At 38.0% G+C, this 27,934-nt stretch overlaps 1 protein-coding gene across 1 annotated transcript in view; it reads right to left on the minus strand.

The window, feature by feature from the left end:
- lama5 (laminin, alpha 5) overlaps nt 1-27,934 on the minus strand; it is a 134,106-nt gene that overhangs the window by 103,193 nt on the left and 2,979 nt on the right. Inside the window, exon 2 of the mRNA XM_073823623.1 lies at nt 27,660-27,812. Within this exon, the coding sequence (XP_073679724.1) occupies nt 27,660-27,812 (153 nt within the window). The remainder of the gene's footprint in view (nt 1-27,659; nt 27,813-27,934) is intronic.

A 27,934-nucleotide genomic window follows, 5' to 3' on the forward strand; every position in this document is an offset into this window, starting at 1 on the left:
CCCTTCAACACACACACACCATCCCCCACCATCTATACTCACTTCCACGACCCCTCAGTACAACGCAACCCCAAAGCTCCTCTGCTACAAAGAAGCACTTCAGCCACATCAGGGGCCTTTGTCAACGCAAGCCTCCTCACAGATACGCAGAACAAAAACACATCTGTGGAAATATCTAAGGGGAGTAGCGAGGTGGAAAGGTGAGGGTCTTTGAAATGGGGATCAGATGCTCTTTCTTCCATCTGTCAGACGGGCGGCTGCTCACAGGGGTGTGAATGAGCCTGAACTTCAGACTGCAGAGAAATCCCAACAGACTGTGTGTGATGTATATTAGGAACTCGACAAAAGATGCAACATGTTTCTCAAGAGGCAGGAAGTTTTAGATGAGGATGAGATTACTTCCCATGATTTGGTTGTTAGATGGTTACTTGATGGCAAAAAATAAGTTGCTGAGACAGCCTTTTATTTGATTGGGTTGGGTTTGCTGCAGTGTGAGGTAAGTGTGTTTGAAATGTTCAATAAAAGTCCAGTTGTGTCCAGACCCCCTTGGGCTTAATGATTGCATGAATTCCTCTATTCAATGCTTTCTGCATTTCTTGTGTTTCCATAGTGATAAGAGTGGAAACACACAGTCAGAGAACTTGAATGCTTGGCCAATCATTAAGCACCTGAAAAACCGGCAACACCTTGGTCAACAGGGCAAAAGGACGTGGAAATGTTAAACAAAAGGGCTGATTCGGTTTTCCAGTTTTTCTTTCTCCTATGATACCCTCTTGCTCGTTGCAGGTATGAATGAACAGCATTGGTGAGATGATCTGAGAGATGCGTGTCTGAACATGCTTCAGCGTGACAGAAATCTGGTGTGTAGAGGGAGGTCACATTCACTTCATTCCCCTTACCTTTATCTATATTCTTTTTTCAATCATATTTTCATCTATACTTTTCCTTAGGGGCTTAAAAGTTAACTGGTCATTTATTTTCAAATATGTGACCCTGGACCACAAAAGCAATAGCCAAAAATACATTGTATGAGTCAAAATTGTGTTTTTTTTTTTTTTTTTTAATGCCATAAATCATTAGGATATTAAGTGAAGATCATGTTCCATTAAGATATTTAATAAATTTCCTACCATAAATATATAAAAGCTTAATTTGATTAATAATATAAATTGATAAGAACTTCATTTGAACAACTTTAAAGGTGATTTTCTTAATATTTAGATTTTTTTGCACCCTCAGATTCCAGTCAAATAGTGTCCTATCCTAACAAACCATACATCAATGGAAAACTTATTTATTCAGCTTTCAGTTGATGTACAAATCTCAATTTCATAAAATTGACCCTTATAACTGGTTTTGTGGTACTGGGTCACATATCATATCGAACAAATGTATAATTTTCTTTAATCTCAGACAGTTATATTACCAAGACATGTTCACTTTTATTTTAAAATGAATTTCAATTCAGAAATTAAAAATGTTAATCATAAAGAGGTGTCAAGTCAACATATGAACTGCATTTCTAACATTTCTAAATACATTACCAGATACATAAGAACTTCAGCATTCTTCTCTAAAAATAAAAATAATGGAATTAAGATACAAATATTTATTTTAAATATTACAGTACATTTCCTTGTAACTTCTCTGACAAAAGCTAAGGCCTTGTCCAAACTAATATTTTTTTTAGTTTGAAAACACATCTTTTTCTCTCCGTTTTGGCCTTCTGTCCACACTGAGACAGAGGCGTTTTTGTCAAGGAAAATTGAGCTTTTTGAAAAGTGGATGAATTTGAAAATGCCCTTTTTGACTGTGAAAATGGAGGCTTTTGAAAACGATGACACATGTTTAATCATGTGACACACATTATACAAATTGACATTTACTCTGTCCTACTCACTTTCAGACTGCTGCTAACAATATTTTTGTACACTCTTCATTAGGGGTGGGAAAAAAAATCGATATTGCAATATATTGTTGTGCTCTCTGTCGCAATAAATAATCGATACACTAACGGCCAATATCGATATTTTATTACAACACAAATGATTAATTTACCCGTCGTCAGTGTCACTGTCAATACCCAATATCTACCATTCTGTTTGCGGGGGGCGCTGTTCGAGTAAATAAGGGTAAAGTGGCGGAAGCAGCGGCCAGTGAAGAACACAAGTTATCTTACAACATCAGAGAAGAAGCGCAGAAAAAAAGAGAAGTGAGAAGAATGGCGGAAGATAACGAAAAACAAATCAAAGACGCACCCACTAGTTGAGCATGCTGATCAGTTACGCCTGTTTCACACATACTCCGTCTGCAGTGCGTATGCAGTCCGTGTGCGATGCAGAAGCAAAACATCATGAGTTTTTGTTTTTTTGTGAGTACACAATAAAAAACATCCTATTGGTGCTAGCGTTTTCCTAAAATTCTGGAAATTCACCAATTTTTAGAGAAAACAAAATGAAAATTGTAGTTTTAAATTAGCTAGACATAAAGTTCAAGTTCTTATGTTTATAATGATATATGACAATTGATGCTGACTGCTAGAATAGGTCTGAAAAAAACAAAGAAATGTACAGGTGCCTCAGGTGCCCCAGAAATGTTCTAGGTCTTTAAGGGTTAATGGCAAATTTTCATCATACTCGAAAAAAAATATACACACCCACTTAATCTCTATGGGCTTTATTTGTTCCTTCTTTCCTCCTATCCTTTTCTTTATCCCGTCTCGCCATTTTTTATCCTTACACCACATCCTGTCATGATGTAAGCTTCTGTCTGTGTACAGACATCAGTATTGCTCTGCAGGAATTCAGAGGAAAGGAACTGATTCTCCGCAGACGTTCCGCAACCTCAGCGTTCCGACTCCGGAATAATGGCCTGCTTATGAGAAGAGCAGGAGGAGGAGGGATTACCCTGGCAACGGGGGATGCCGTAACAGCTGCGAGAGTCCTGGAGTCCGGGCACATGTCATAAATCCTCTAACGTAGTTAGCTGGTATGTACATGGGTGGGTGAAGTAAACCTGTGATGGGTCACTCCAGAGTTCAAAGCTTAAACACAGCTGCTGCCCCCCAGAGACAGAATGTGATGGGGGTAACGGATCCCACCCTTACAGGCCATTCCACACGTGCCTGTGAGAGCTGTGTTTACTGCTATCAATTCACAGAGGTTTTTCTTACTGGTTATCACCATTGAAAGCAACCACTACATATAACCTCAGCCACTGGATACCTGTTCAAAAATGCCTTTTTTAATTTTCGGTACAAGTAATTGTAATAATGATACTTGGCAAACAATACTAATTATCCACTTTAAAATGCCTTGAAGAACAAACAAATCAAGATTACAGCATGTATCAGCCTATAGAAGACCCCAACAGAACAAGTCTTGACTTGAAGTCAAGAGGCACATGGGTACAGATAAGGCATTTTTGGCACCTCAAGGCACTGATGTCAGTACGAGAAGACAAAATAGTAAGTTAAGATAAGAGACTGAAAGGACAAGCAATGCAGAGCAGACAGAGGACGAGAGAATAATGTAAGCTAAATATGTCTGCAAGCTAGCTTTTGAAGATTTATGCTTACACGTGCATATATGTGTTGAATGCTCTTATTCATAGCTGAACTCTGGCTACTGTAAGCGTCTGAGCAAGTGTGAACATGAGTAGACATTGGTAATCTGCACTCAAAATACCGCACCATGACAAAACATACAGCACTGAAGAAAAGGCCTGCATAGCTTTCCGCCACAACGATGGGAAACTCTGCAGACAGCTAGAAAAAAGGACAATGTTAGCCTGAATGTTTTATAAGTGCAGCTCGAGGATCTTAGAGGTATAATTTAGTCCCAATTTTTTTTTTAAAGTGAAACACAATGAAGATTTTGACATAAGACTGTAGATCAAAGAGGGCCACAAGAGGGGTCCTTGGAATGTTTGAGGAAAAAAAAGAAAAAAAATGTAACAGTAAATGTAAAAAGTAAAAATAAATAAATACATTTGAATGTATTAATTAGATCAGTGGTTCTCAATCCTGGTCCTGGGGGACCCCTGCTCTGCACATTTTGCATGTCTCCCTTATTTAACACACCTGACTGAGATCAGCTCATTAGGAGAGAGATCCATGAACTGAACTAACAAGCTGAAGATCTCAATCAGGTGTGTTAAATAAGAGAGACATGCAAAATGTGCAGAGCAGGGGTCCCCCAGGACCAGGATTGAGAACCACTGAATTAGATAACCCTGCCAGAGTGTCTTATCTGCGTTTCTCCCTTCTGCTTTAACACACACACATACACATATACTGGACTCAAAGGGAGTTCTTATGGCTCTTCCAAACAAATGAAACAAAGAGAAACATGCTTCATGTACTTCCATTTAGTTTTAGTATTTGAAGGCCACAAAGGAAAAAGAATGAAAGATTCAAGAGTCAGTAATAAAGACAATCACATATTTTTTTTTTTATCTTTATTGTTTTGTTTTGTTTTTTTGCTATATTTAAATTATTAAATTAAATTATTATTACTGTACACCAGATAATTTATACATTTATAAATTCCAATTTGTAATTTGTTACAAGCATGTGGGATTCATATTTCAATAGCAACCTTTTTGTGCTTTAGTATTCAGACTCGAGTCCATATCGCGATTTAAGTGTACAGCTCTACTTTGGATTAATTCATCTAAAATGTATTATTATTATTACTGTACACTAGCTATATTATTTGTCCCAATTTTAATCATTCCAATTTGTAATTTATGAACATGCGGGATATTCATATTTCAATAGCAACCTTTTTGTGCTTTAGTATTCAGACTCGAGTCCATATCGCGATTTAAGTGTACAGCTCTATTTTGGATTAATTCATCTAAAAATGTATTATTATTATTACTGTACACTAGCTATATTATTTGACCCAATTTTAATCATTCCAATTTGTAATTTATGAACATGCGGGATTCATATTTCAATAGCAACCTTTTTGTGCTTTAGTATTCAGACTCGAGTCCATATCGCGATTTAAGTGTACAGCTCTATTTTGGATTAATTCATCTAAAAATGTATTATTATTATTACTGTACACTAGCTATATTATTTGTGCCAGTTTCAATCATTCCAATTCATATTTCAATAGCAACCTTTTTGTGCTTTAGTATTGAGACTTGAGTCCATGTCGCGATTTACTTTAGTGTACAGCTCTACTTTCAACTAAAATTTGCCAAATTGTGACATCCCACATGATACAGTAAATTCCATTTTGACTGAATTCCGCCCTAAATGTGTTTTGCAGATAATTTACAGACTCGAGTCCATATCACGATTTTATTAAGTGTAGAGCTGTACTTTTGATTAACTCATCCAAAATTTGCCAAACTTTGCCAAACATCCCGCATTATATATTTTTTTCTCATAGCGGAAACTGTTCCCTAAAATTATTGGGCGGACAATTCACAGACTCGAGTCCATTTTGTGATTTGATTGAGTTTAGTTTTACTTTTGATTTTGATTTTGAATTTGCCAAACTTTAACATCCCATTTACTGGATAATGCGATTCTGCCTGTGTTTCCTGGCCTAAATTTATTTTGTGGATCCATTAGCTATATGGCGTTCTGATCTCCTCAGTTTTTGTTCTTTCCCTTCTGATCTGTCAGAAGTCATTTGTTTTCTTTTTAAACTCTGTCTTGTCTCAATCTGACTGCTTGAGCTTTGGTCAGAAGGTGCTTTGGATCCTGCAGCTCTGGCTTCATTATTGTGTCTGACAGAAGGTCCAGGCTGACCATGATAAGAATCAGAACCAGAACGGTGGTCTAATCGCTTACTTTTCCGTTCTCTACTTTCTGACCTGTCACAAGTCTTTCTTTTTCTTTTTGAAGTCTGTCTTGTCTCAATCTGACTACTAAAGCTTTGGTCAGAAGGCGCTCTGGATCCGTCAGCTCTGGTTTCATTACGGTCTCTGACAGAAGGTCCAGGCTGGTCATCGTTTGATTCGGATCCAAAGCGATGGTCTAATCTCTCCCTTTTACTTACTCTACTTTCTGACCTGTCAGATGTCTTTCTTTTTCTTTTTAAACTCTGTTGTGTCTTAATCTGACTGCTTGAGCTTGGGTCAGAAGGCGCTTTGAATCCTCCAGCTCTGGCTTCATTACTGTCTCTGTCAGAAGGTCCTGGCTGATCATCGTTTGATTCAGTACCAGAGTGGTGGTCTAATCTCTGACACTTACTTTCTCTGCTTTCTGACATATCAGAAGTCTTTCTTTTTAAACATTGTCTTATCTCAATCTGACTGCCTGAGCTTTGGTCAGAAAGTGCTCTGGATCCTCCAGCTCTGGCTTCATTACGGTCTCTGACAGAAGGTCCAGGCTGATCATCGTTTGATTCGGAACCAGAGTGATGGTCTAATCTCTTTCTTTTACTTTCTCTACTTTCTGACCTGTCAGAAGTCTTTCTTTTTCGTTTTAAACCCGGTTTCGTCTCGGTCTGACTGCCTGAGCTTTGGTCAGATAGTGCTGTGGATCCGTCAGCTCTGACCTCACTGCTGCTGACCAGCTGAGACAGTGCATCCTGATCATCATCTGTGTTAGATGATTTCATTGGCATCTTCCCACATGTTGTTGGTGGGGTACTGATATACATACCGAAAAAATCTGAGATGAGGGAATCGATTAAAAAATCAGACTGTTGGTCTGATTTTCTCCCTTCAAGCTCAAAAAGCTTTCTTTTTCTGCTTGCCCACAGTCTTGTCTCATCCTCGCTAATCTGGTCATCAGATGCTCTGGCCTCACTGTTGTCTTGGTGAGAAGGTCCAGGCTGTTCATCATTTGATTCAGAACCAGAGCGGTGGTCTAATCTCTTACGTTTACTTTCTCTACTTTCTGCCATGTCAGAAGTCTTTCTTTTTAAACATTGTCCTGTCTCAATCTGACTGCCTGAGCTTTGGCCAGATAGTGCTGTGGATCCGTCAGCTCTGACCTCACTGCTGCTGACCAGCTGAGACAGTGCATCCTGATCATCATCTGTATTAGATGATTTCATTGGCATCTTCCCACATGTTGTTGGTGGGGTACTGATATACATACCGAAAAAATCTGAGATGAGGGAATCGATTAAAAAATCAGACTGTTGGTCTGATTTTCTCCCTTCAAGCTCAAAAAGCTTTCTTTTTCTGCTTGCCCACAGTCTTGTCTCATCCTCGCTAATCTGGTCATCAGATGCTCTGGCCTCACTGTTGTCTTGGTGAGAAGGTCCAGGCTGTTCATCATTTGATTCAGAACCAGAGCGGTGGTCTAATCTCTTACGTTTACTTTCTCTACTTTCTGCCATGTCAGAAGTCTTTCTTTTTAAACATTGTCCTGTCTCAATCTGACTGCCTGAGCTTTGGTCAGAAAGTGCTCTGGATCCTCCAGCTCTGGCTTCATTACGGTCTCTGACAGAAGGTCCAGGCTGATCATCGTTTGATTCGGAACCAGAGTGATGGTCTAATCTCTTTCTTTTACTTTCTCTACTTTCTGACCTGTCAGAAGTCTTTCTTTTTCGTTTTAAACCCGGTTTCGTCTCGGTCTGACTGCCTGAGCTTTGGCCAGAAAGTGCTCTGGATCCTCCAGCTCTGGCTTCATTACGGTCTCTGACAGAAGGTCCAGGCTGATCATCGTTTGATTCAGAACCAGAGTGATGGTCTAATCTCTTTCTTTTACTTTCTCTACTTTCTGCCATGTCAGAAGTCTTTCTTTTTAAACATTGTCCTGTCTCAATCTGACTGCCTGAGCTTTGGCCAGAAAGTGCTCTGGATCCTCCAGCTCTGGCTTCATTACGGTCTCTGACAGAAGGTCCAGGCTGATCATCGTTTGATTCGGAACCAGAGCGATGGTCTAATCTCTTTCTTTTACTTTCTCTACTTTCTGACCTGTCAGAAGTCTTTCTTTTTCGTTTTAAACCCGGTTTCGTCTCGGTCTGACTGCCTGAGCTTTGGTCAGATAGTGCTGTGGATCCGTCAGCTCTGACCTCACTGCTGCTGACCAGCTGAGACAGTGCATCCTGATCATCATCTGTGTTAGATGATTTCATTGGCATCTTCCCACATGTTGTCGGTGGGGTACTGATATACATACCGAAAAAATCTGAGATGAGGGAATCGATTAAAAAATCAGACTGTTGGTCTGATTTTCTCCCTTCAAGCTCAAAAAGCTTTCTTTTTCTGCTTGCCCACAGTCTTGTCTCATCCTCGCTAATCTGGTCATCAGATGCTCTGGCCTCACTGTTGTCTTGGTGAGAAGGTCCAGGCTGTTCATCATTTGATTCAGAACCAGAGCGGTGGTCTAATCTCTTACGTTTACTTTCTCTACTTTCTGCCATGTCAGAAGTCTTTCTTTTTAAACATTGTCCTGTCTCAATCTGACTGCCTGAGCTTTGGCCAGAAAGTGCTCTGGATCCTCCATCTCTGGCTTCATTACGGTCTCTGACAGAAGGTCCAGGCTGTTCATCATTTGATTCAGAACCAGAGTGGGGGTCGAATCGCTTACTTGTCCTTTCCCTACTTTCTGACCTGCCAGAAGTCTTTCTCTTTCTTTTCCCACCCTGCTTCATCTCCTGACTGACTAAGCTCACATTCTGAGCAGAATGAGTTCTGGATCTGTCAGTTCTGACCTCACTGTTGTCTTTGTGAGAAGGTCCAGGCTGTTCATTATCTCTGGATGTCTGTTCTGAACAAGAAAAGCCTGACTTGAGGGAATCATGTGAAGAATCAGAATCAGAATCAGACGAGGGGTCTGATCCCCTCCATTTCCATTCTTCGGTTTCTCCAACTCTGGCTATACTACTGTTGACCAGGTTTGAAGGTCCAGGGTTTTCGTCATCTGAACTTGATCTATTCATGTGCGTCTCCCAACGTGATTCTGGTGAGTTATTGATATACAGGGAGTAAAAGTCAGTGGCGTGGTGTAATCGCCTTCTTTTCCGGTTTCTACTCTTTGACCTGCCATGATCTCTTCGTCTTTTAACGCCCTGTCTCTTTTTAACCTGACCGCCTGTGCTTTGGTCAACAGATCTTATAGATCCTCCAGGTCTGTCCCTACTGCTACTGTTTACCAAGTTCGTTGGTCCAGGCTGTTCATCATCCATGCTGGATCTACTCCTAGATGATCCTCCAGCTCCAGGCTCACGGCTGCTGTCCAGCTCAACAATTCGAGGCTGTTCATCATCTGTGCTGGATTCACTCACTAATGTCTCAGGTGGGGTATTAATATACACTGGAAAAAATCCAACTTGCACACCCTCACCTGATGAATTTAAGGTGACAGACCAGAAATCCGCACGCCAGGCCAGCATTGTGCGCAATGGATTGTCCACAGCACCATTCAGTGAATACTGAGAAAGGTGAGTGAGAGCTCTTCGAACCAAGTTTACAAAAACACCTGGAGTGAAAGCAGTGTAGCGACGTGGTATGCGTATTGGTGGAAGAGTCCTCCGCACATCCCCATCTATGATTGTTGCGTTGATCACATATTGTGGCCAAAACTGCATTAAAATTATCTCATTGACATAATTGAGTGGATTCTGACCTACGGGGAGGTCGTCCCCCGGATAGTCACCTTCAGCCATCTTCATATATTAAAGTGCTGAACTACAAACAGCAATATCACTGCAAAAATGCCTTTCAAGCTTAGATTTTTTGTCTTGTTTCCAGCCAAAATATCTAAAAATTCTTAAATCAAGCAGGATTTTTTAGATGAGTAAAAATGATTGTCTTGTATTCAGAAATAAAAGTCAAAATTAAGTGCATTTTTACTTTAAACAAGCAAAATAATCTGCCAGTGGGGTAAGCAAAACAATCTTATTGCTTACCCCATTGGCAGATTATTTTGCTTGTTTTAAGCAAAAGCTCACTTAATTTTGATTTGTTTTTTTCTGAAAACAAGAAAATTATTTTTACTCGTCTAGAAAATCTTCTTGATTTAAGAAATTTTAGATATTTTGTCTGGAAACAAGATAAAAAATCTAAGCTAGAAAAGCATTTTTTGCAGTGCATCAGCTAGAGTCACTGAAGTTCTGAGGTTCTGTCTCAGCTACTGCTGTTATAAGCCTCTGAGGAGCCCCTCCCCTACAGCTTCTGCTCGGAATCCTCTGTGATGTCATCAGCTCATTTGCATATTCCATTGGAATGTTCTAAACTACATGCAGCTCTGAAGGCATTTTGTCTCCCTGAATAATGTCTCATAATTTCAAAACCACAGCCAGGAAAGTCAAAAGGTAGGTACCGTTTGATAGCAATTTTTCTATATTCTTATATAGAAATATATAAAATATTTACATTTGGACATTCTCACACTGAGAAATAGGTGATAAAATATAGGAAAAATGTGTGTGCTTAAGGGAAATGTTTCCTATTTTTCTTATTTGATATTCAATATCTCAGGTAATGTAGGAGAAAATGTATTTTTTGGTGATGTTTCCCAAAATGTGGGCTATATGTGATATAAATTATATCATGAAGTAACCAAAAGTTACAGCATTTTGAACCACGGTAGGCTTTTTCTTAGCTCTAAATCTGTTTTCTGAGTAACGTACACAGAAGTAATGCCTCATTTAAGTTTATTAAACTTCTTTTTATTAATCTTTATAGATTAAAAAGTATGTATTTGAAATATAAATCTTTTGCAACCGTGTAAATGTCTTTACAGTCACTTTTATTCAACAACAAAAAATACCTGCCCTAAACTTATACTGTGTGTAATAGTAAGTGTGATATTATGAAGCAACTCGCTGTTTCCAACATGCTTTCTTGTTGGAAATATCAAAAATATAATACGTAGACATAAACTTTCTTTTGTGTCAAGCTAACTTTTCAGTAAATTTTTATTCTTTCTGTTTTTGAAAGAAATTAATACTTTTATTCACCAAGGATGTGTTAAAATTGTTTAAAAAAAAACAAAGACTTAAAAAAAAACAAAGACTTTTTTATCAGCCATTAATCCAGTCTTCACTGTATTCTTTAGAAACCATTCTAATATACTGATTTATTACTTTTATTTTAAATGTTGGAAACAGTCATGCTGCTCAATATTTCTTGGAACCTGTGATTCTTTTTTCAGGACTCTGAAGAGAAAGTTAAAAGAACAGCATTTTTTAAAAATAGAAATCGTTTCTAACAATGTAAGTCTTTGCTATCACTTTTTTCATCAATTTAACATATCCTTGGTTAATAAAAGTATTAATTTTCTTTCTAAATAAGAAAAAAAAAAATACTGAACACAAACCTTTATTTGCTAATAAAACTGAGATTTTATAAAAACAGTTCAACAGTATGGAAATTCTGACCCTTTCCTTAAGACAACAATCTACTAACAAGTTCCGGCATAATCTTTTCTGAAAAGTGCCTGCGTGAGGGAAAGCTTATATTGCGTCTCCAGTGTATTTAACAGGTGGCGAAACCCGGGGTTTTCCACCACAGAAAAGGGCCGTATATCTTTTGATATAAAAGCTGCCGCTATTATCATTTTAAACGCGAAAACTAAACCGAATACGAATTCAACCGAGAGGTATCGCTCAGATCTTATTTAATTGAAACGAGGGAACGAATAGAGTTCTGCACGAGCCCAGCCTGAGACTCTCAGACCCGAGCCCCGTCCTTGTCCGACAGTTTATCAGAACAGAGTTCGTGCAGCAATTAAAATAGTTCAGTTTTGGATTCTAATGGCAAAGTGGCTATAGATTTCGTTTTTGTTTCCTTTTTAAGTTAATTTAGAAATATGTTTGGAACAATTTACGTTTGTTAGATTCAAGCTTTTGCTTTTTTTAAAGTAATGACCTAACGACCAAGCGGCCAGTGGCAAAGAGTTGAGCATGTTTGATAAATTTCTCAAATCAACACGACTTGCATTAAATAAAATCTAAAGACATAAAACACTTGATGCATTTCAAAATATTAAACATTTAACCTAGATAAATGTGCGCGGTTAGACGCATATCCAATCGTTTGTGCGGAGAGTGAAAGCGAAAGCGGGCTTTGCAGCTGACATGGAAGCTCAAACGCGATCACTTGCATTTTTTCTTAATAACAGTGGAAACCTAAAATACACAATTTTTGTTGATAAAGGTAAGAGTTCTACATCATTCAAAACTGCAAAAGGTCTACTATTATTATGTGATCTCACAATATCAACAAAACGTTATTGTGTAAAACGGTGCTGAGCCAGATAGACGCGCTCAGTGCTTTTAGCCAGTCTTTTCAACCAAATAAAAATAATGTTTCAGTCTTTTAAATGAATTACTAACAAAAAAAAAAGACATTTGTTAAGTACACACTGATGTTTGTTAGTTCGTTAAATGCACCGGTGTGTAAAGAAAGTGGCAATAATCCTTTCAGTTGTTAAAATCTGAAGACTTATTTTATTCATATAGAGTACTCCCCTCATTAGCCCAACCCCCCTTCCCGGAAAATCATACAAGCCCCCCGGGTCGCGTGTTCTGGCACCGGGACTGAGTCCGTTATAATCGGTTATGGTCTATTACTGAACCGATAGCAAATCGTCCTTGTCTGCATCGCGATGCATCGTAAAAACGATTAATTTTGACACCCCTACTGTCTGGTATGTGTATATGTTAAAAAAAGGAAATAAAAATGTAAAAAAAAATGCTTTCATAGCTCAAGATTAAAATATCTTTAATATGTTAAAAAGTTTAAAATCCTACTTTAATGAGTGACCATCTAAATGTACCTGAGACTGAACTGACCTACAGCATAAGCACACTTAAAATCTTCAAATACTGCATTTAAATGGCTAAACCACATGCTATAAAAGTGTCCAGAGGTGCAAGCATTTAATAAAAATACCAACATTTACAAACAGGTGTGTCTCAACGAACACCACTGAATGAAATCTATACTGCCATAAGCCTCACTGACAAACGAGCTCTTGTGCTCAAGTGAGCTTACATCATGCCTGCAGACAGCAAAATATGAAAAAACAACATGCTGTTCATCAGTTCTCAGCTTCTAGACAGAAGGATGTCACCGATGAAATGTATAATCACACTTCATTTCCTGGGAATGCTGGATGGGCGGCTTAGATATAAGTGTGTATGTGTGTGTTTGTGTGTATTATCAGCCCTAAAGCACATGAGAAGGGGGTTAATATGAGTTTGAAGGACGGTCATCTGTTCACACCTGCTCTGCATGCCTGAATCCCATCCTCCCTTCCTGCAAAAGCACTACTATCAGCCTGGGCTAATTTGAGCATTCCAGCAATATTGATTAGGGATTCCTCTGAGGACCACAACTGGATTCGGGGATGTTTGCTGCAAGGTATGTGGGAGGGTTGCGAATTCCAAACATTATTTAGCTCTCAGACTCCCTATGACTTAACCTGACTTTCTCAACATGTTTTTACTAAACTTAATGCAAGTGTGCTGTACTTGCTTCCATCATTAGTATAATTATCCTATATGTTTTCCTGAACAGGCATTTTTGTAATTATAGTTCCTTTGGAATGACATGGGAAGATCAGAGGGAGTAGGCTATCTGTGTTTGTCTTTCCTAAACTGGGAGGTCAAGTGGATAATTGCTGCTAGTGTTCAACCTGATGCTTCTGCTATTTAGATTCTCTTGTGAGTCTCTGGGAAAGAGCGGTGGGTGTTTTCTGTGTTGCAGATGCTGTCCAGACTCTAATTAGATATCCCTGCCAGAGTGTCTTATCTGTGTTTTACACACACACACACACACACACACACACACACACACACAAGACTCAAAGGGAGTTCTCATGGCTCTCCCAAACAAATGAAACAAAGTGAAACATTCAGTGTCTCACTCATAAAGACAATCACTTGTTTAATTCCTGAATGTATGAGTGTTTTTGAACAAATAAATTGAATGAATGATTCACTTATAATGTGTGGTCCATCACTTATATTAGGTTTAGTATTTGAAGATCACAAATTAAAAAATGCAATGATTAAAAAACAAAAAAATCAGTCAAATCCATGGACTGAAACTGAGTGCAACATGAACTTAACCTCTGAAGTCTCTCTCCCTGCCTTGCTCAATGAAGTGTTTAAATAAAAGTGAATGTATGGGCTCTGTGTATAGCCTTGATCAAGCATTAAGAGTCTTGAATCATTGGTGGACCCCCACCTTCTCTGCCATTGAAAAGTCCTGAAAGAAGAAGCAGGAAACAAGAGTCAGGACTCTCCTGCCCAGCGCAGTCGGAAAGCCTTTTGTGCTCCCCTGGGAACTCGCTGAGAGGTTAGATGTGATGAAGGCAGGTGCCCTCTCATTCAGCACCAATGAATCACCATAGTGCTATATTAGACATGGTTCAGTCTTAACTGCAACCTGTTAAATTGTGGTCTAGATCCACATCAAGAATGAACAGCTGTGACTGACCACTCAAATGATACAAGAAGAGCTCAAATCACCCGAAAGATTATTATTAACCATTAAATCATAAAGCCTAAACAATTTAACAATAATTTATTACAAGTTAAACTAAAATTATCAAATCCTTCTCATTCCTCAAATTCAATATTTTGCTTTAATTTTTCTGAATTATTTTATAAGAATTTATTATTTTATTGTTTTATTAATTATTTTATTAATTTTTTTTACAATAATTTCTGGATTTATTATTTAATACAAATGTATAATAAAAAAGTGGTAATCAAATGAAGGCATACAACTTTTTTTAAATCTTTTAAAAAGTAATCAAATGAAAATCTAACAATTACTTTTAATTTTTGGCAAACAAAGTGCTGTACAGCAAAGGTTTACTGTACTAATTTGTTCTATTAATTTTATTAATAATTATATTATTATTATTATTATTACTTTACACTAGCTAATATATTTTCCCCAGGTTCTATTTGTAATTTACATTTACATTTTAGTCATTTAGCAAACACTTTTATCCAAATGTGGACAATGGAAGCAATCAAAATCAAAAAGAGCAATGATATACAAATGCAGTACACATAGCAAGGTTTTTTATACAAAAGGGTTAGTTTTTTTTTTTTTTTTTTGAAAGAAAACAAGCAGTTAAAAACAAACAAGCAGTTAAAAACAAACAGAGTGCAGGTCTTAAAGGGTCAAGTTTTTTAGAGGGTCAAATAAAGATGGAAGAAATGTGTTTTAGCCATTTTTAGCCCTTTCGTAATTTATGAATATGTGGGATTCATATTTTTAATAGCAATGTTTTTGTGGTTTAGTATTCAGACTCGTGTCCATATCACAATTTGATTAAGTGTACAGCTCTACTTTTGATTAATCAATTCAAAATTTGCCAAACTTTACTTTACTGGATTATGCATTTCTGTCTGTGTTTCCTTCCCTGAATTTATTTTGCGGATCCATTGGCAATGTGTTACATATTGGTGGTCTGATTTCCTCCTTGAGCTTTAAGTGTCTGGGAGCTCATATTACTTTATGCCCTGTTTCACCTTAATCTTAATGCCTGAACTTTGGTCAGAAGGTGCTCTGGATCCTCCAGCTCTGGCTTCATTATTGTCTCTGACAGAAGGTCCAGGCTGATCATCATTTGATTCAGAACCAGAGCGATGGTCTAAACGCTTACTTTCTGACTTGCCAGAAGTCTGTCTTTTTCTTTTAATGCCTTATCTCTTCTTAACGCACCCTCAACTATGATAGTTGCACCAATCACATATTGTGGCTCAAAATCCATCAAATGTATCTCATACTTCATTATCAGGATGGTCACCTTCGGCCATCGCAACTACATATTAATGTACTGAACTACAAACGGCTATTTTATCAGCTAGAGTCACTTGGTACTGATGTCATGTCTCAACTACTCCTATTATGACTGAAATTGCCACCTAATCAGACAGGAATTGGGTAAAAATGCATGCTCTTGCTTTTAAGTTAGCTGCTGGTCATTTTAGTGGAGGCTGAGGTAAAAAAAAAAAAAACTCAAAATACAATGTTTGAGGAGAGATGGGTTTTTACAAGCTTGTACCGCCAAGTCAAATTCAAGAATAGCTGCTTCACGTCATCTGTATTTGGAGCCCTCCTCACTCATTTAACCTTTTATGGCCCTTCAAATGGAGTTCTTTTTTGGCTTGTTTATCTGCCCTGTTTATCTCAGATGGAGAGAGGGATGGATTTATCACTCTTTTTGTCATTCCTCTCCTGGATTCTCATGCTTGGGGGAAGAGTTCAGAAATCCTCCTAAAGGACACCCTGCAAATGTATATCAGAACTGTGGTGCCATGTTTAAATACTGTATACTGTAGAGACGACATACAGAATATGGTCGCTTTCAATGGGCATCAATGGCATGTCTAAATCTACTTGTAAGACTTTTAAAGACCTCCTTCTCTATTTTCTTGGCTGTCCAGTTTCTCTCTCTCTTGATTAAAAGTGGGGCCTAAAAAAGGAGAAAGGCCAGCGGAAAAAAGCCTCCTTCGGGGCAAAGGGAGGGAGAATGGTATTTATATCCCTCTATTTGCCCCCTTAACCAAAGTGACCCCCTCTCCTCCACAACAAACACACTTCCCCTCCCCTTTCAGGCCAAACCCAACCAATGAGCCATTGAATGGATGAAATACTCCAACAACAGCTCTTGTTGAACTGACAAAAACAAACATTTACTCTCTCATTAACAAGGCCAGCGCTCTGTTCTCGCATTCACTCCTTCCCCGATCTTTTCAGTAGTCTGTACTTTAAATTCCCCAAGAAAACACTTTTAACTATCATTGTGGAGAGGAAAGGAAGACTCAAGAACAAGAAGGAAAAGAATGAGTAAGAGATGAATGGGAAAGAATGGCCACAAGAAACTAAAATTTTAGCGCATTCAGGTGATTGCAGAATTATTCTATTTTTATGTAATGATTCACTGCATACTTGTTACCGTCAGCAGCTATGATGGGTAAAGCTGCCAGTTCAGCTGAGTGTGACTTCACATCTATTCATCACAGCGTATTAGAGGAAGGAATATGGGACATCAGGCCTAAACCACAGACTGAACTTTACACCAATGTGCTCAAAATGTAGAAAGAAACTTTTGTGCGTGGAGCAATCACATTAGCATAAACTATTAATAGCCTGACTTCATAATGTCAGTTCATTCAAATGACTAAGAGCTGCTGAGAAATGGAATATGGAAAATTCAGATAACATTCTGATCAAGTGCAATGCTAGTAATCTCACTATATAAAGTCTAAGGGGGAATGTGCTCTGAGATTTTTGTTTACACCACAGTTTTTAGTGGAACGATTATGGTAACAATATAGCTATGACTCGAAATTCTGAGAAATAAACTTGCAATTCTGAGATACAAGCTCGTAATACTGAGATATAAACAATTTCAGAGACATGATACTTGCAATTCTGACTTTTTTCTCAAAATTGCGTGATATAAACTCGCTATTACGAGTTATAAAGTCAGAATTTAGAGATATAAACACAATTTTTTTTTTCCACAAATGCGAATTTGCAATTCTTATTTTTTTAAATGCAGTTCAGATTTTTTTCACAGAATTGTAAGATATAAACTCGGAATTGTGAGTTATGAAGTCAATTTTTGAGGGAGAAAACAAAATTGTGAATTTATATCTCACAATTATATTCTTTTTTCTCAAAATTGCATGATATAAACTTACAATTATGAGAAATAAAATGACAAAATTGTGAGATATAAACTGGCAATTCTAAGAAAAAAAGTCAGAAACAAGTTTATATCTCTGAAATTGTGAGTTTATGTTCAGAACTGCAAGTTAATTTCTCAGAATTGCAAGTTTATATCTTGCAATTCTGACTTTACAACTGGCAATTGCAAGTTTACATCTCGCAATTCTGAGAAATGAAGCTAAAAAGTCGCTATTAACTTTTAACATTTTTTATTCAGTGGCGGAAATGGGCTTCCATACCAAACTTTGTGGAACATGTTCAAATGTTAATATAATGAACTACACCAGAAGTTATTCTCCTAAGAAACCTGTATGAACTTGAGGGGAGATTACTATATACATCTATGAAAAATTATGTATGTTGATGCTACTTGTACCCTTATACACATCATTTACCTTTATTCACACTAATGAGTCAACACAAGCTTGAACTGTGTTAATAGAAAACCAGCATCCTATGTCTAAGAAACCAACAAAGTCAATGCATATTTTAGATCTACAAATTTCTTCACTCTTGATTGAGCATTCCATCAGTCAGCTTTGGTTTGATAGTTAATCAGCAGACTTATGAAGCAGCGATAGGTCTTAAAACCTAATCTGTAGACATGTCGCCTGTGAATGAGAGCTATCTTGCATGCCAGGCTCAGATAAGCAAGGTCACACCGCAGGTTTGTGTACCTATCTATTGAAAGGCTGCAGGACCTCCCTATTGTTTCAGCTCCCAGACTGAGGCGTGAGAGAGGCCTTGGAGACGTGGAGGTGGGTTTCTTTCTCTACTGCTTGAAGGAACAGGTTTCAACAGGAATCAGGGGCGTTGCTGAACTCTGCCACATTTCTGTTTGAAAACCACTATGACAGCCCCCACGTCATCTCAAATTCTCCCGCCTCGTTTTGGTGGTCATTGTTCATTTGGGTTTGACAGTTTTTCTTGAAGGCTACCTCCTGGCCAGAAGGAGGGGAATGTGAGGATCCCTGAGGAGGTGTGAATTGTTCTCATCCATTACTACGTGACACGAAACAACAGCTTTCATGTCCACCAGATCTACAAGCATGCTTTTATTTAAGTCGATGACTAAAGTGGAAATGTATTGGGCATGGATATAATATGTAAATTTAATATGATTAATTCTTAAAAATAATGTGTTTTAAAAATACGCTACCTGAAAAGTCTGTTTTTAATGCTTTTGTCAGCCAATAAACTAATGTTTCTAAATTAAATTCACTTGGGAATTTAAATAATGGAAATATTGATAATTCTAAACCAAATTTACAGTCCTAGTATTAAGCAGTAACATCAGAGAAAACAAGACTAATATGTGACCCTGGACAGGAAAACCTGTCATAAGGGTAAATCTTTTGAAATTGAGATTTATACATCTGAATTTCATTGATGAAACTATTAGAAAATCTAGAATCTGAGGGTGCAAATATTGACAAAATCACCTTTAAATTTGTCCAAATTACTAATTAAAAAATAAGTTCTGATATATTTAAGCTGGGAAAATATCTTCACAGAACAAGATCTTTACTTAATGATTTTTGACATAAAAGAAAAATCGATCATTTCAACATATACAATGTATTTTTGGCCCGTGATACTTAAGACAGGTTTTGTGGTTTGCGGTCACATATCAAAGTGTTTCCTCATAATGCTTAGAATTTTGCAGTTAAACGAAAGTGAGCAGAAATTAACTATTGACCCTGAAGTTCAAACAAAAATCAGCCAATCTTATCTTCGGTCTCACTATTCCTGACTATTGTCACGTTAACCTCACTTATTTGTCAACATCCTCACCTTGAACTCTTCAAAGTTCACTGCTTCATTACGAAGATGAGAGATCTACTTCTTATCCTCTTTTTCTCCCTCAAAGACTCAAAAGAAATGCTGTTGAAATGCTCTGCTAATATTTGAGAGGGGAGTGGAGGAATCTCTGAACTGCCCTGTGACGCTTACAGCCAATAAAGGAGATAAGAGCAGTCTGTTTAAGACTTAAGTCAGGAAGGGAAGAGATAGAAAAAGAAAAAAGGAAAAACAGTGCTACTTGTTGGAGAATGCATGGTGAGATGAAGGCTGTGGACCGTAGTGACCTGTAGATACACTGTGAGCAAAACTGGAACACATGATTGAAGAGCGTAAACCGAACTAACTAGAACATGTCAATGAGAAACTCTCATTGGTCAATTATTTTCAAAGCAGGAATGTATATAGAGTTTATATCTGCTAATCCTTCCACTAGGGAAGATCCTCCAGGTCTCCAGCATCCTTGAAAAGGGCAAAACCAGCCATTTTTATAGGAAAAAGACTGTTAAGAAGTTGGAATTTAATAATTTATGAAAAATTATTATGAAATCAGCTGAAAAATGACTGCATTCAATGGCGAAACACCTATAAATAGGCAATAAATTCTAACAGCATCTATACTCTGCAAACACATGCTCACTTCCCAATACAATGGAGGTTAGGCCTAGAGAAAACGTAAACAACAGCTAGTCTGGAAGTGTCTAATCTGTAGATCTACTTTATCTACTATATAGAGAGCCTTTATCCATGGGAAATGAAGTAAAGACAGGTTCAAAACTAAACACCTGCCACACAGGGAGATGTGCAAAGTTCTCCCAGATGTTCAGATGATCTATTTAAACCCAGCTAAATGTTTCTTTGGAAAGAAAACCTTAAAAAGAAAGCCTAACCCTAAAAATAAATAATAAATATAACGAAATACAATAAAACAAAAGTATACACAAAAGATTACGTCAACTGCTGGAAAGCCACTATCTCGTGAACGCATGTAAACTAGAGCGGAAGCTAGAGATTACTGTTTATAAGGTTGTAAATATGGATATTTTTTTTACACAAGCGCATCAATTTGCTTCAGGGGGTCTTTATTAGCCCCCTGGAGCTGTGTCGAGCACTTTTTATGATGGATGGATGCACTTTATTGGACTTCAAAATCTCATTCACAATCTCATTCACTCCGATTATGAAGCTTGGAAAATGGTCCAGATAGACAGGATGGCTTGTGGGTAAATCATGGGTTAATTTTCATTTTTAGGTGAACTATCCCTATAAAATATGTCTGCTCATGTTTATAGATTCCTATTCAGACCCCTATTCAGTATACAGCAACCTGACTAGCCATCATAAACAATTTTACACTGATACACAGATTTTCATATAAGACTTTCAGGTCATGTACAACAAAATTACGACTGTTTTTGGCACTAGAAGCCAAAGTAGACTTATGGGGGAAAAAAATGCTACAAAAGTGTAGAATACGGCCCCATTAATAAAAAATAGGAGGTGAGCAGGGGTCAGCAGTGTGTTCGGTGTCAGTGAAGATATATGCATCTGGGATTTAAATGGGGCCGCTGCCAACAGGGATGCAGGGGGAAAGGGGCTGCATAAAAGCTGCAGACAAAACCCTGTCATGATCGATGGCTAAAGTCGAGGTAAAGGGCTCTGAAGAATCCAGGCCAGGAGTTCAGATCCCTGCTGTTTCTGAATTACCCCATTACAGCCGTCTCAAGCAGGAATTATGGTTCACACTCATGCACCAGACATTCTCATGGACATCCATTATGTACAAGCCTACTCATATTAAAGGGAAGGGCAACTTGGGCTCTGACTAATAGGAAAGATTGGATCATATAAAGATTTCGTTGTGCCCTCGTTTCCATGGTTCCCTCGTATTGCGGTCAGATTGCGCGACATTGTCTCTTCTTGTCTCTCTCATTAACAAGCCCATTTTCATGCTTGGTAAACACCATGAAAGCGTGGATGAGAAAAAAGGCGGACTTTGTAAATGTGTGTGCATTACTAGAAGGATTGAAAGCGGAGAGATGCATCATAAACGCATCTTGTTCTGGATATCGATCTACACGTCAGACAGATAGAGTGTCATCCTTTCCAGTGGAAAAAGTAAGGGAAAAGCAAGGGAAGATGCAGAGAACTACACAATGGGAACTTTGTTTGCCAAGGTATGCAGGCCACACACTGGGACGTCCCATACCTGAGACTATGGAAAACACACACACACACACACACACACACACACACACACACACACACACACACACACACACACACACATACTTTAACACTGTAGATCTTGTACCTGAGGCACAATGCACTCTTAGTGGAAAATTTGTGTCATTGTATGAGAAAAAAAAGTTAAAATTAATAACCTTTTCCAAACCTGTATGACACAAAAGAAGATATTTTGAAGAACATGAGAAGTGTTTTTGTAGGGATGTAACTATATCTAAATCTTATAGTGCGATAATATCATGTCCACGATACAATGTTTATTGCATTTTTCAAAAAAATACATTTTATTTTGTACATTTTAAAATTAAATTATTCTGTCTAATGCACATTGAGAGTTCAAAATTAAGAGTTCCAACCCATGTTCTTAACTAAGAAAAATGAAGTCAGAAAAAAGTAAGTGAACTGACTTGTACCTGAACTTTAAATTGACTTGTACCTATGACCGTAATAGCCATATATTGTAAAACAATTGCACTGTAAAATAATTGAAAAAGCTAAACTTTTTGCCCAGAAGACCTATATTGTCTCATATCATCATGTGACCACGACAGTTTTGCTATCGGGATACCATGATATTGATAATATCATTACATCCCTAGTTTTTGTCTATGTGGTAAAAGGCAGTAGGGACAAATTTAATTTGGACCTCACTGACTTTTTTATTATATGGGGAAAAAAAAGTTAAAACATTCTTCAAAATATCTTTTGTGCTCCACAGAAGAAAGTCATACAGTTTTGGAATAATATTTTGCGTGAACTGTCACTTAAAGCTAGCTCCTCATCACATGATCACTGTATAATGACAGGAAAACTGATGCCAACCAAAGACAGGGAGAGTAACTGACAGTTTTAATAGACCAAGAGAGAAACAAAATAATTGAGATCAATACATCCAGTTCTACTGCCTTGCCATTGGATGAACTCAGTCCTTACTCCAAACTTTAGTTCTGTCTGGCTCTCACGACTGGCATCATGCCCGTCTCCGCGCATGGCACACAATGGGGCACTTTAGTCCTTACTGAGCCCCACTCAACCCCACCCCCCCACAATACACTCAAACACACTCACACAGAGTACGGTGCAGCTCTGGATTAGACTATGTCTATTTTTAACTATTGTTTCATATGCAACAAAAGGGCCCCAGAAAAGGGCGCAGGATTTCTGCAATGGTTAGGAAGAAGAGTATTTTTAGGCATTCAAATGTTTAAATGGTTCCTAAATGAGAACTTGCAAAATACTTTAGCATAAAGTACAAACTTGTGCACAAGCAAGAAATAAACAACTCGGTATATTTAAAAAAAGTGATAAAAGTCTCTCTGACAGGCTTGATTATTGTTTTGATGCAGTGTGGGGTATAATTTAGACCTGTTTCCTGATGGGACGGGATTCATTTGCGATCTTCCGCCAATGATTACAGGTTGATGTCTGAATCTTTCAGAAAAGAGCTTAAGTAATGAATCATCAAGTTTAAGCTTAGCTAAGTACATTAGTGGTTATTTCCCAGGCATTTATGTGCCATTAGCAGCAAGACAGAGTTAGTTTCTGACTCCAATACTCAACTCTGAGCGATATTAAACTAATGTGCCCTGAGGGATCACTCAAATGAGGTTACATTAACGGTGAGCATGTGGCTGGGAGAGGTCCCACAATAAAATAGAAAACAATTTTCGGCTTAAAGTTACCGTATTTTTTTAGCTTAGCTTAGCTTTGCTTTTTTATATCAGACTGAATTAGACTGCCGCCCTGCTTTCAGACACACAATTTTCTCCAAAACCTGCCCTAGCTAGGTCAGCAAATAAGAATACTTCAGGCATTGACGCGGCCTGCATAGATTTTGTATTTTATTTTGTTTTGGCATGTATTTAATTATTTTTCTCAGATAAAAACACTGGCCTATGCAAAAAAAACTATATACAACGAACTCAGTGCCTTCACAAAGTTAATTAATAAACTATCAGAGTTTTATATCAGGCTTTAGCTGATGGTTTTAAAATACATATGGCTGATACATTGGTGCATCCCTAACATTTACAATTTCAGCCATTTATAACCTAAATATAGTCTGCATTTAGATTAAGAAATACTACATTTACTCAGTTTACAGTGAGAAGAAAGTATTAGTTCAAATAATTTGCTCTATTGACACCAAACCTGAAACATGTTTATTTTAACTATTACACTACCTTTAAAGTATGCTTGCTAACACAAACAAATCCGTTGGGGGAAAAAACTGCATAAACACTGGTTAATACTCTAATGCATCTAGAGGATTAATTAATGTGCCATGGCTGTTTACTCTTGATCCTTAGTATTAATGTCCACAAAAAGGAAATATATGCAAAAATTGTCTGGGGGCATTTAACAGACAGGAAAAGAGAGCGCATGAGAGAAGAGAGACATGAACTTTAGTTGTGTTGGGGAGGGTCGTTTTGTCCCTGAACAGGTTGAGACAGAGTAACTAACATTCCAATCTAATTCATCTGCTCTGAGGGGTCAGAAAGAGCCTCATACCTGTGTAATGCTGCGTTCACACCAAACGCGAATATGCGTCTGGCGCGAGTGATTTCAATGTTAAGTCAATGGTAAGACGCGTCTACGCGCGTCTGGAGTTCTTGCGGCGCGAATTGGCGTTTAGCGCGGCGCGGTAGACGCGAATTCGCCTCATTCGCGCGTCTAGTTCGCGCGAATTGAGCGTCTGGCGCGTTACGCGCGATACGCGCGAATTGTGCTTTTTGTGCATCGCGCGTTTGACGCGAATTCGCGTCTGCCGCCCGAGTTGAAAAATCTGAACTGCTGCGTCAATTCGCGCCGCGTTAACCAATCAGGAGCCTGCTTGATGCTGTGGCGGCAGGCCCGCCCGGAGTCACTCATTCAAATATGAAACATGAATACTAAATACCTAGTGCGGTTCTTGCACAACAAAGCAAGTGTTTTATCACATATATGACACATATTCATTTTGTATTGAATGCTATTTATTCCATATCTAAATCTTAATTATATGAAACATTATTATAGTGTAGTGTGTCTACACTATAATAACAGAACAATAATAACTATAATAGTGTGTATACTTTAGTGTGTCTGGACAGTGTTGTGTGAGGAAAATAAAGAAATCACAGGACAGGTTAAATACTTTTGGAGGCTGGCTCCATTTATCATCAAAACAAAAATAAATAACAGATTTTACAGTAATAACCTGAACAAAAAAAAATGGCACAGACCTATAGAATTATTATACATCAAAAGAGGAATGACATAAACGAGTAGTTCACTTTTAAAATGAAAATTCTGTCATCATATACTGCTCCAACGCACAGAGGGAAGTTCCACCGCTCCTGAAATCCCCTCGCTCCGATGCGGGAAAGCAGGTCATCGAACTGGGCGCGGGACAGGCGGAAGTACCGCTGAAAGCGACCGTCATCCAGGCGCAGCTCCTGGAGCAAGTGATGAAACTCGCCGAACTGGGTTCGCCTCCGAAGGGTCTGGTGGACCCAAATACGGCGACGATGATCCCTACGCCGCTGTTCTGCTCTCCAGAGCAAATACAGAGCGGTGACTCTCTCGATAAATGACCGATCAACAACAGAATCTTGTGAAAAGATGGCCGCCAACGGGGTTTGAAACTTTCGCCTCTGACGCGCGTGGCGCGCGTAAATTTCGCTTCAAACTTTTGTTTTTACGCGCGTCGATTTCGCTCTTGACGCGCGAATGAACACAAAGTGGTCACGCGAATAACTAGACGCGGCAGGCGCGAATTTAGACGCATATTCGCGTTTGGTGTGAACGCAGCATTAGAGGGCGCCTTTAAAGCAGCATCACTATTAGTGCTCTTCATACCTTACTTTAGTATTAAACTTTTGGTGCGTAACTCATCCAACTTTGCTTGTGCTATTAGCATAAATTATATCTCAAAGCATATGGAAGGATAAGGAGAGGATCTAATGTCTGATTTAAACTCATGACATACTACCAACCATCTATCAGCCATTATTCGTTCATTAGTAATGACATAGCAACATGCTAAAAACCACCTGAAACTACTGTGCAATTCTTATTTACTTCAGATAAAGTGTTGATGGCATTAATACATATATAGTACATCTCCCTCACTCTCTCTGCTTAGTGATGTATGTATGAAAGCTCATATATTGCTTTTAACAAGCTGGTTTAAGTGGTACTGAAAAAACACCAGCCACATAAAAGAACTCAGTACAAAGCCAGTCACTGCTCTCTGCCTCCATTCAGAGAGAGGGGGGGGGAGATTGAGAGAGAAAAGAAAGTAGATTGTACAGGGCTTAGTCTGTCACATATTACAGCCATGTCCAGCTGAATGAGACCAAAACTACATTGCCGGGTTACACAAAAGTTTACACACACCTTGCAGAATCTGCAAAATGTTAATTATTTAACCAAAATAAGAGGGATCATACAAAATAAATGTTATTTTTTTAGTACTGACCTGAATAAGATATTTCACATACAAGACATTTACATATAGTCCACAGAAAATAATAGTTGAATTGATAAAAAAGAACCCGTTCAAAAGTTTACATACACTTGAATTATCCTGAATTATCCACAGCTGTGTTTTTTTTTTTTTTTTTTTTTTGTTTACTGATAGTTGTTCAGAAGTTTCTTATTTGTCCTAAACAGTTAAACTGCCCGCTGTTCTTCAGAAAAATCATTCAGGTCTCACAAATTATTTTTCAGCATTTTTGGTATTTGAACCCTTTCTAACAATGACTGTGAGATCCATCTTGTCATACTGAGGACAACTAAAAAAGACTCGTATGCAACTATTAAAGAAGGTTCAAACACTCACTGATGCTCCAGAAGAAAACACAATGTGAAAACTTTTTGAATTTGAAGATCAGGGTAAATTGAACTTATTTTGTTTGTTTGAACTTATTTTGAAGGGCATTACTAAATGAAAGAAATATGATATTTAGGCAAAATAAGAAAAATTTACTAATTTTCATTATGATCAAAAGTTTACACCCTGGCTCTTAATGCATTGTTTTTTCCTTTGAAGCATCAGTGAGCATTTGAACATTTGTAATAGTTGCATGGGAGTCCTCAGTGTGAAAAGATGGATCTTAAAGTCATACAGTCATTGTTGGAAAGGATTCAAATACACAAACATGCTGAAAAACCAAAGAATTTGTGGGACACAGTATTGAGAATCAAGTCTATGTAAACTTTTGAATGGGGTAATTTTTATAAATTCAACTATTATTTTCTCTTGTGGACTATATGTAAATGTCTTAGGAAATAGGAAAAACATGTATCATGTTTTCCACAAAAATATGAAGCAGCACAACTATTTTCAACATTGATAATAAAAATAAATGTTTCTTGAGCATCAAATCAGCATATTAGAGTGATTTCTGAAAGATCATGTGACACTGAAGACTGTTGTAATGATGCTGAAACATACAGCTTTGCATTACAGCAATAAATTACATTTTGAAACTGCATTTAAAAAGAAACTGAAACTCAGTAGAGGTCAATGGGAAACTTTAGTTAGTAGTAAGTTACTGCCCTTCCTCTCTTTCTCATTTGGGCAGCATAAATCTATATGCAGCAGTGCAGACTGTTTATGTAGAAGCCACTGGGAGCAAGTGAGGGAAAGTATGAGTAATGTTTATTTACCATTACGGCTTAGAAAGCAATAATCTTAAATGTCCCCTGCCTATTCTCCTATTCACAAAAAACAACCTTCGATACACAAGACCGAGACGTGAAGCGTTCAGAGCAACAACAAAAAAACACCTCTAGATACTCCAGACGAGTATGAATGGATGAGATTCAACTTAGGGTCCACCCTAGAAATTCTACACTCATGTGCAATCCACAAAAGCGCCTGCTGTAGCCAAGTATCAGATGACTCTACTGTACGCTAAATAATCTGAACACGATATGTGCAAGTGGGTGAGGGTGTGATAGAGTTGACAAATGTAAGGAATGCTCCAGTAACATACCTGTCCTAAGTCCAAGGTGACGTTGACTTCGTTGTATTTTGTACTGCGGGAGAGAGGAGGGCTTTGCCACCATCGTTCGGTGCCATCGATGGCATTGTTTATGGGATGCGCTCTGTTAGTGTCTTCTGAGGTGCAGATGTCACAGTACTGGCCCTGATAACAAACAAAGACATAGAGATTAGCTGAAAGATATCTCTACAACTACCGTGAAAAATTACCTGTTGAAGCTATCAATCGGTCACACAAATGATGATTTGAATACTTTTAGTTAAGTT

This window comes from Garra rufa, chromosome 18 (genome assembly GCF_049309525.1).
Source record: "Garra rufa chromosome 18, GarRuf1.0, whole genome shotgun sequence".
NCBI lineage: Eukaryota > Metazoa > Chordata > Actinopteri > Cypriniformes > Cyprinidae > Garra > Garra rufa.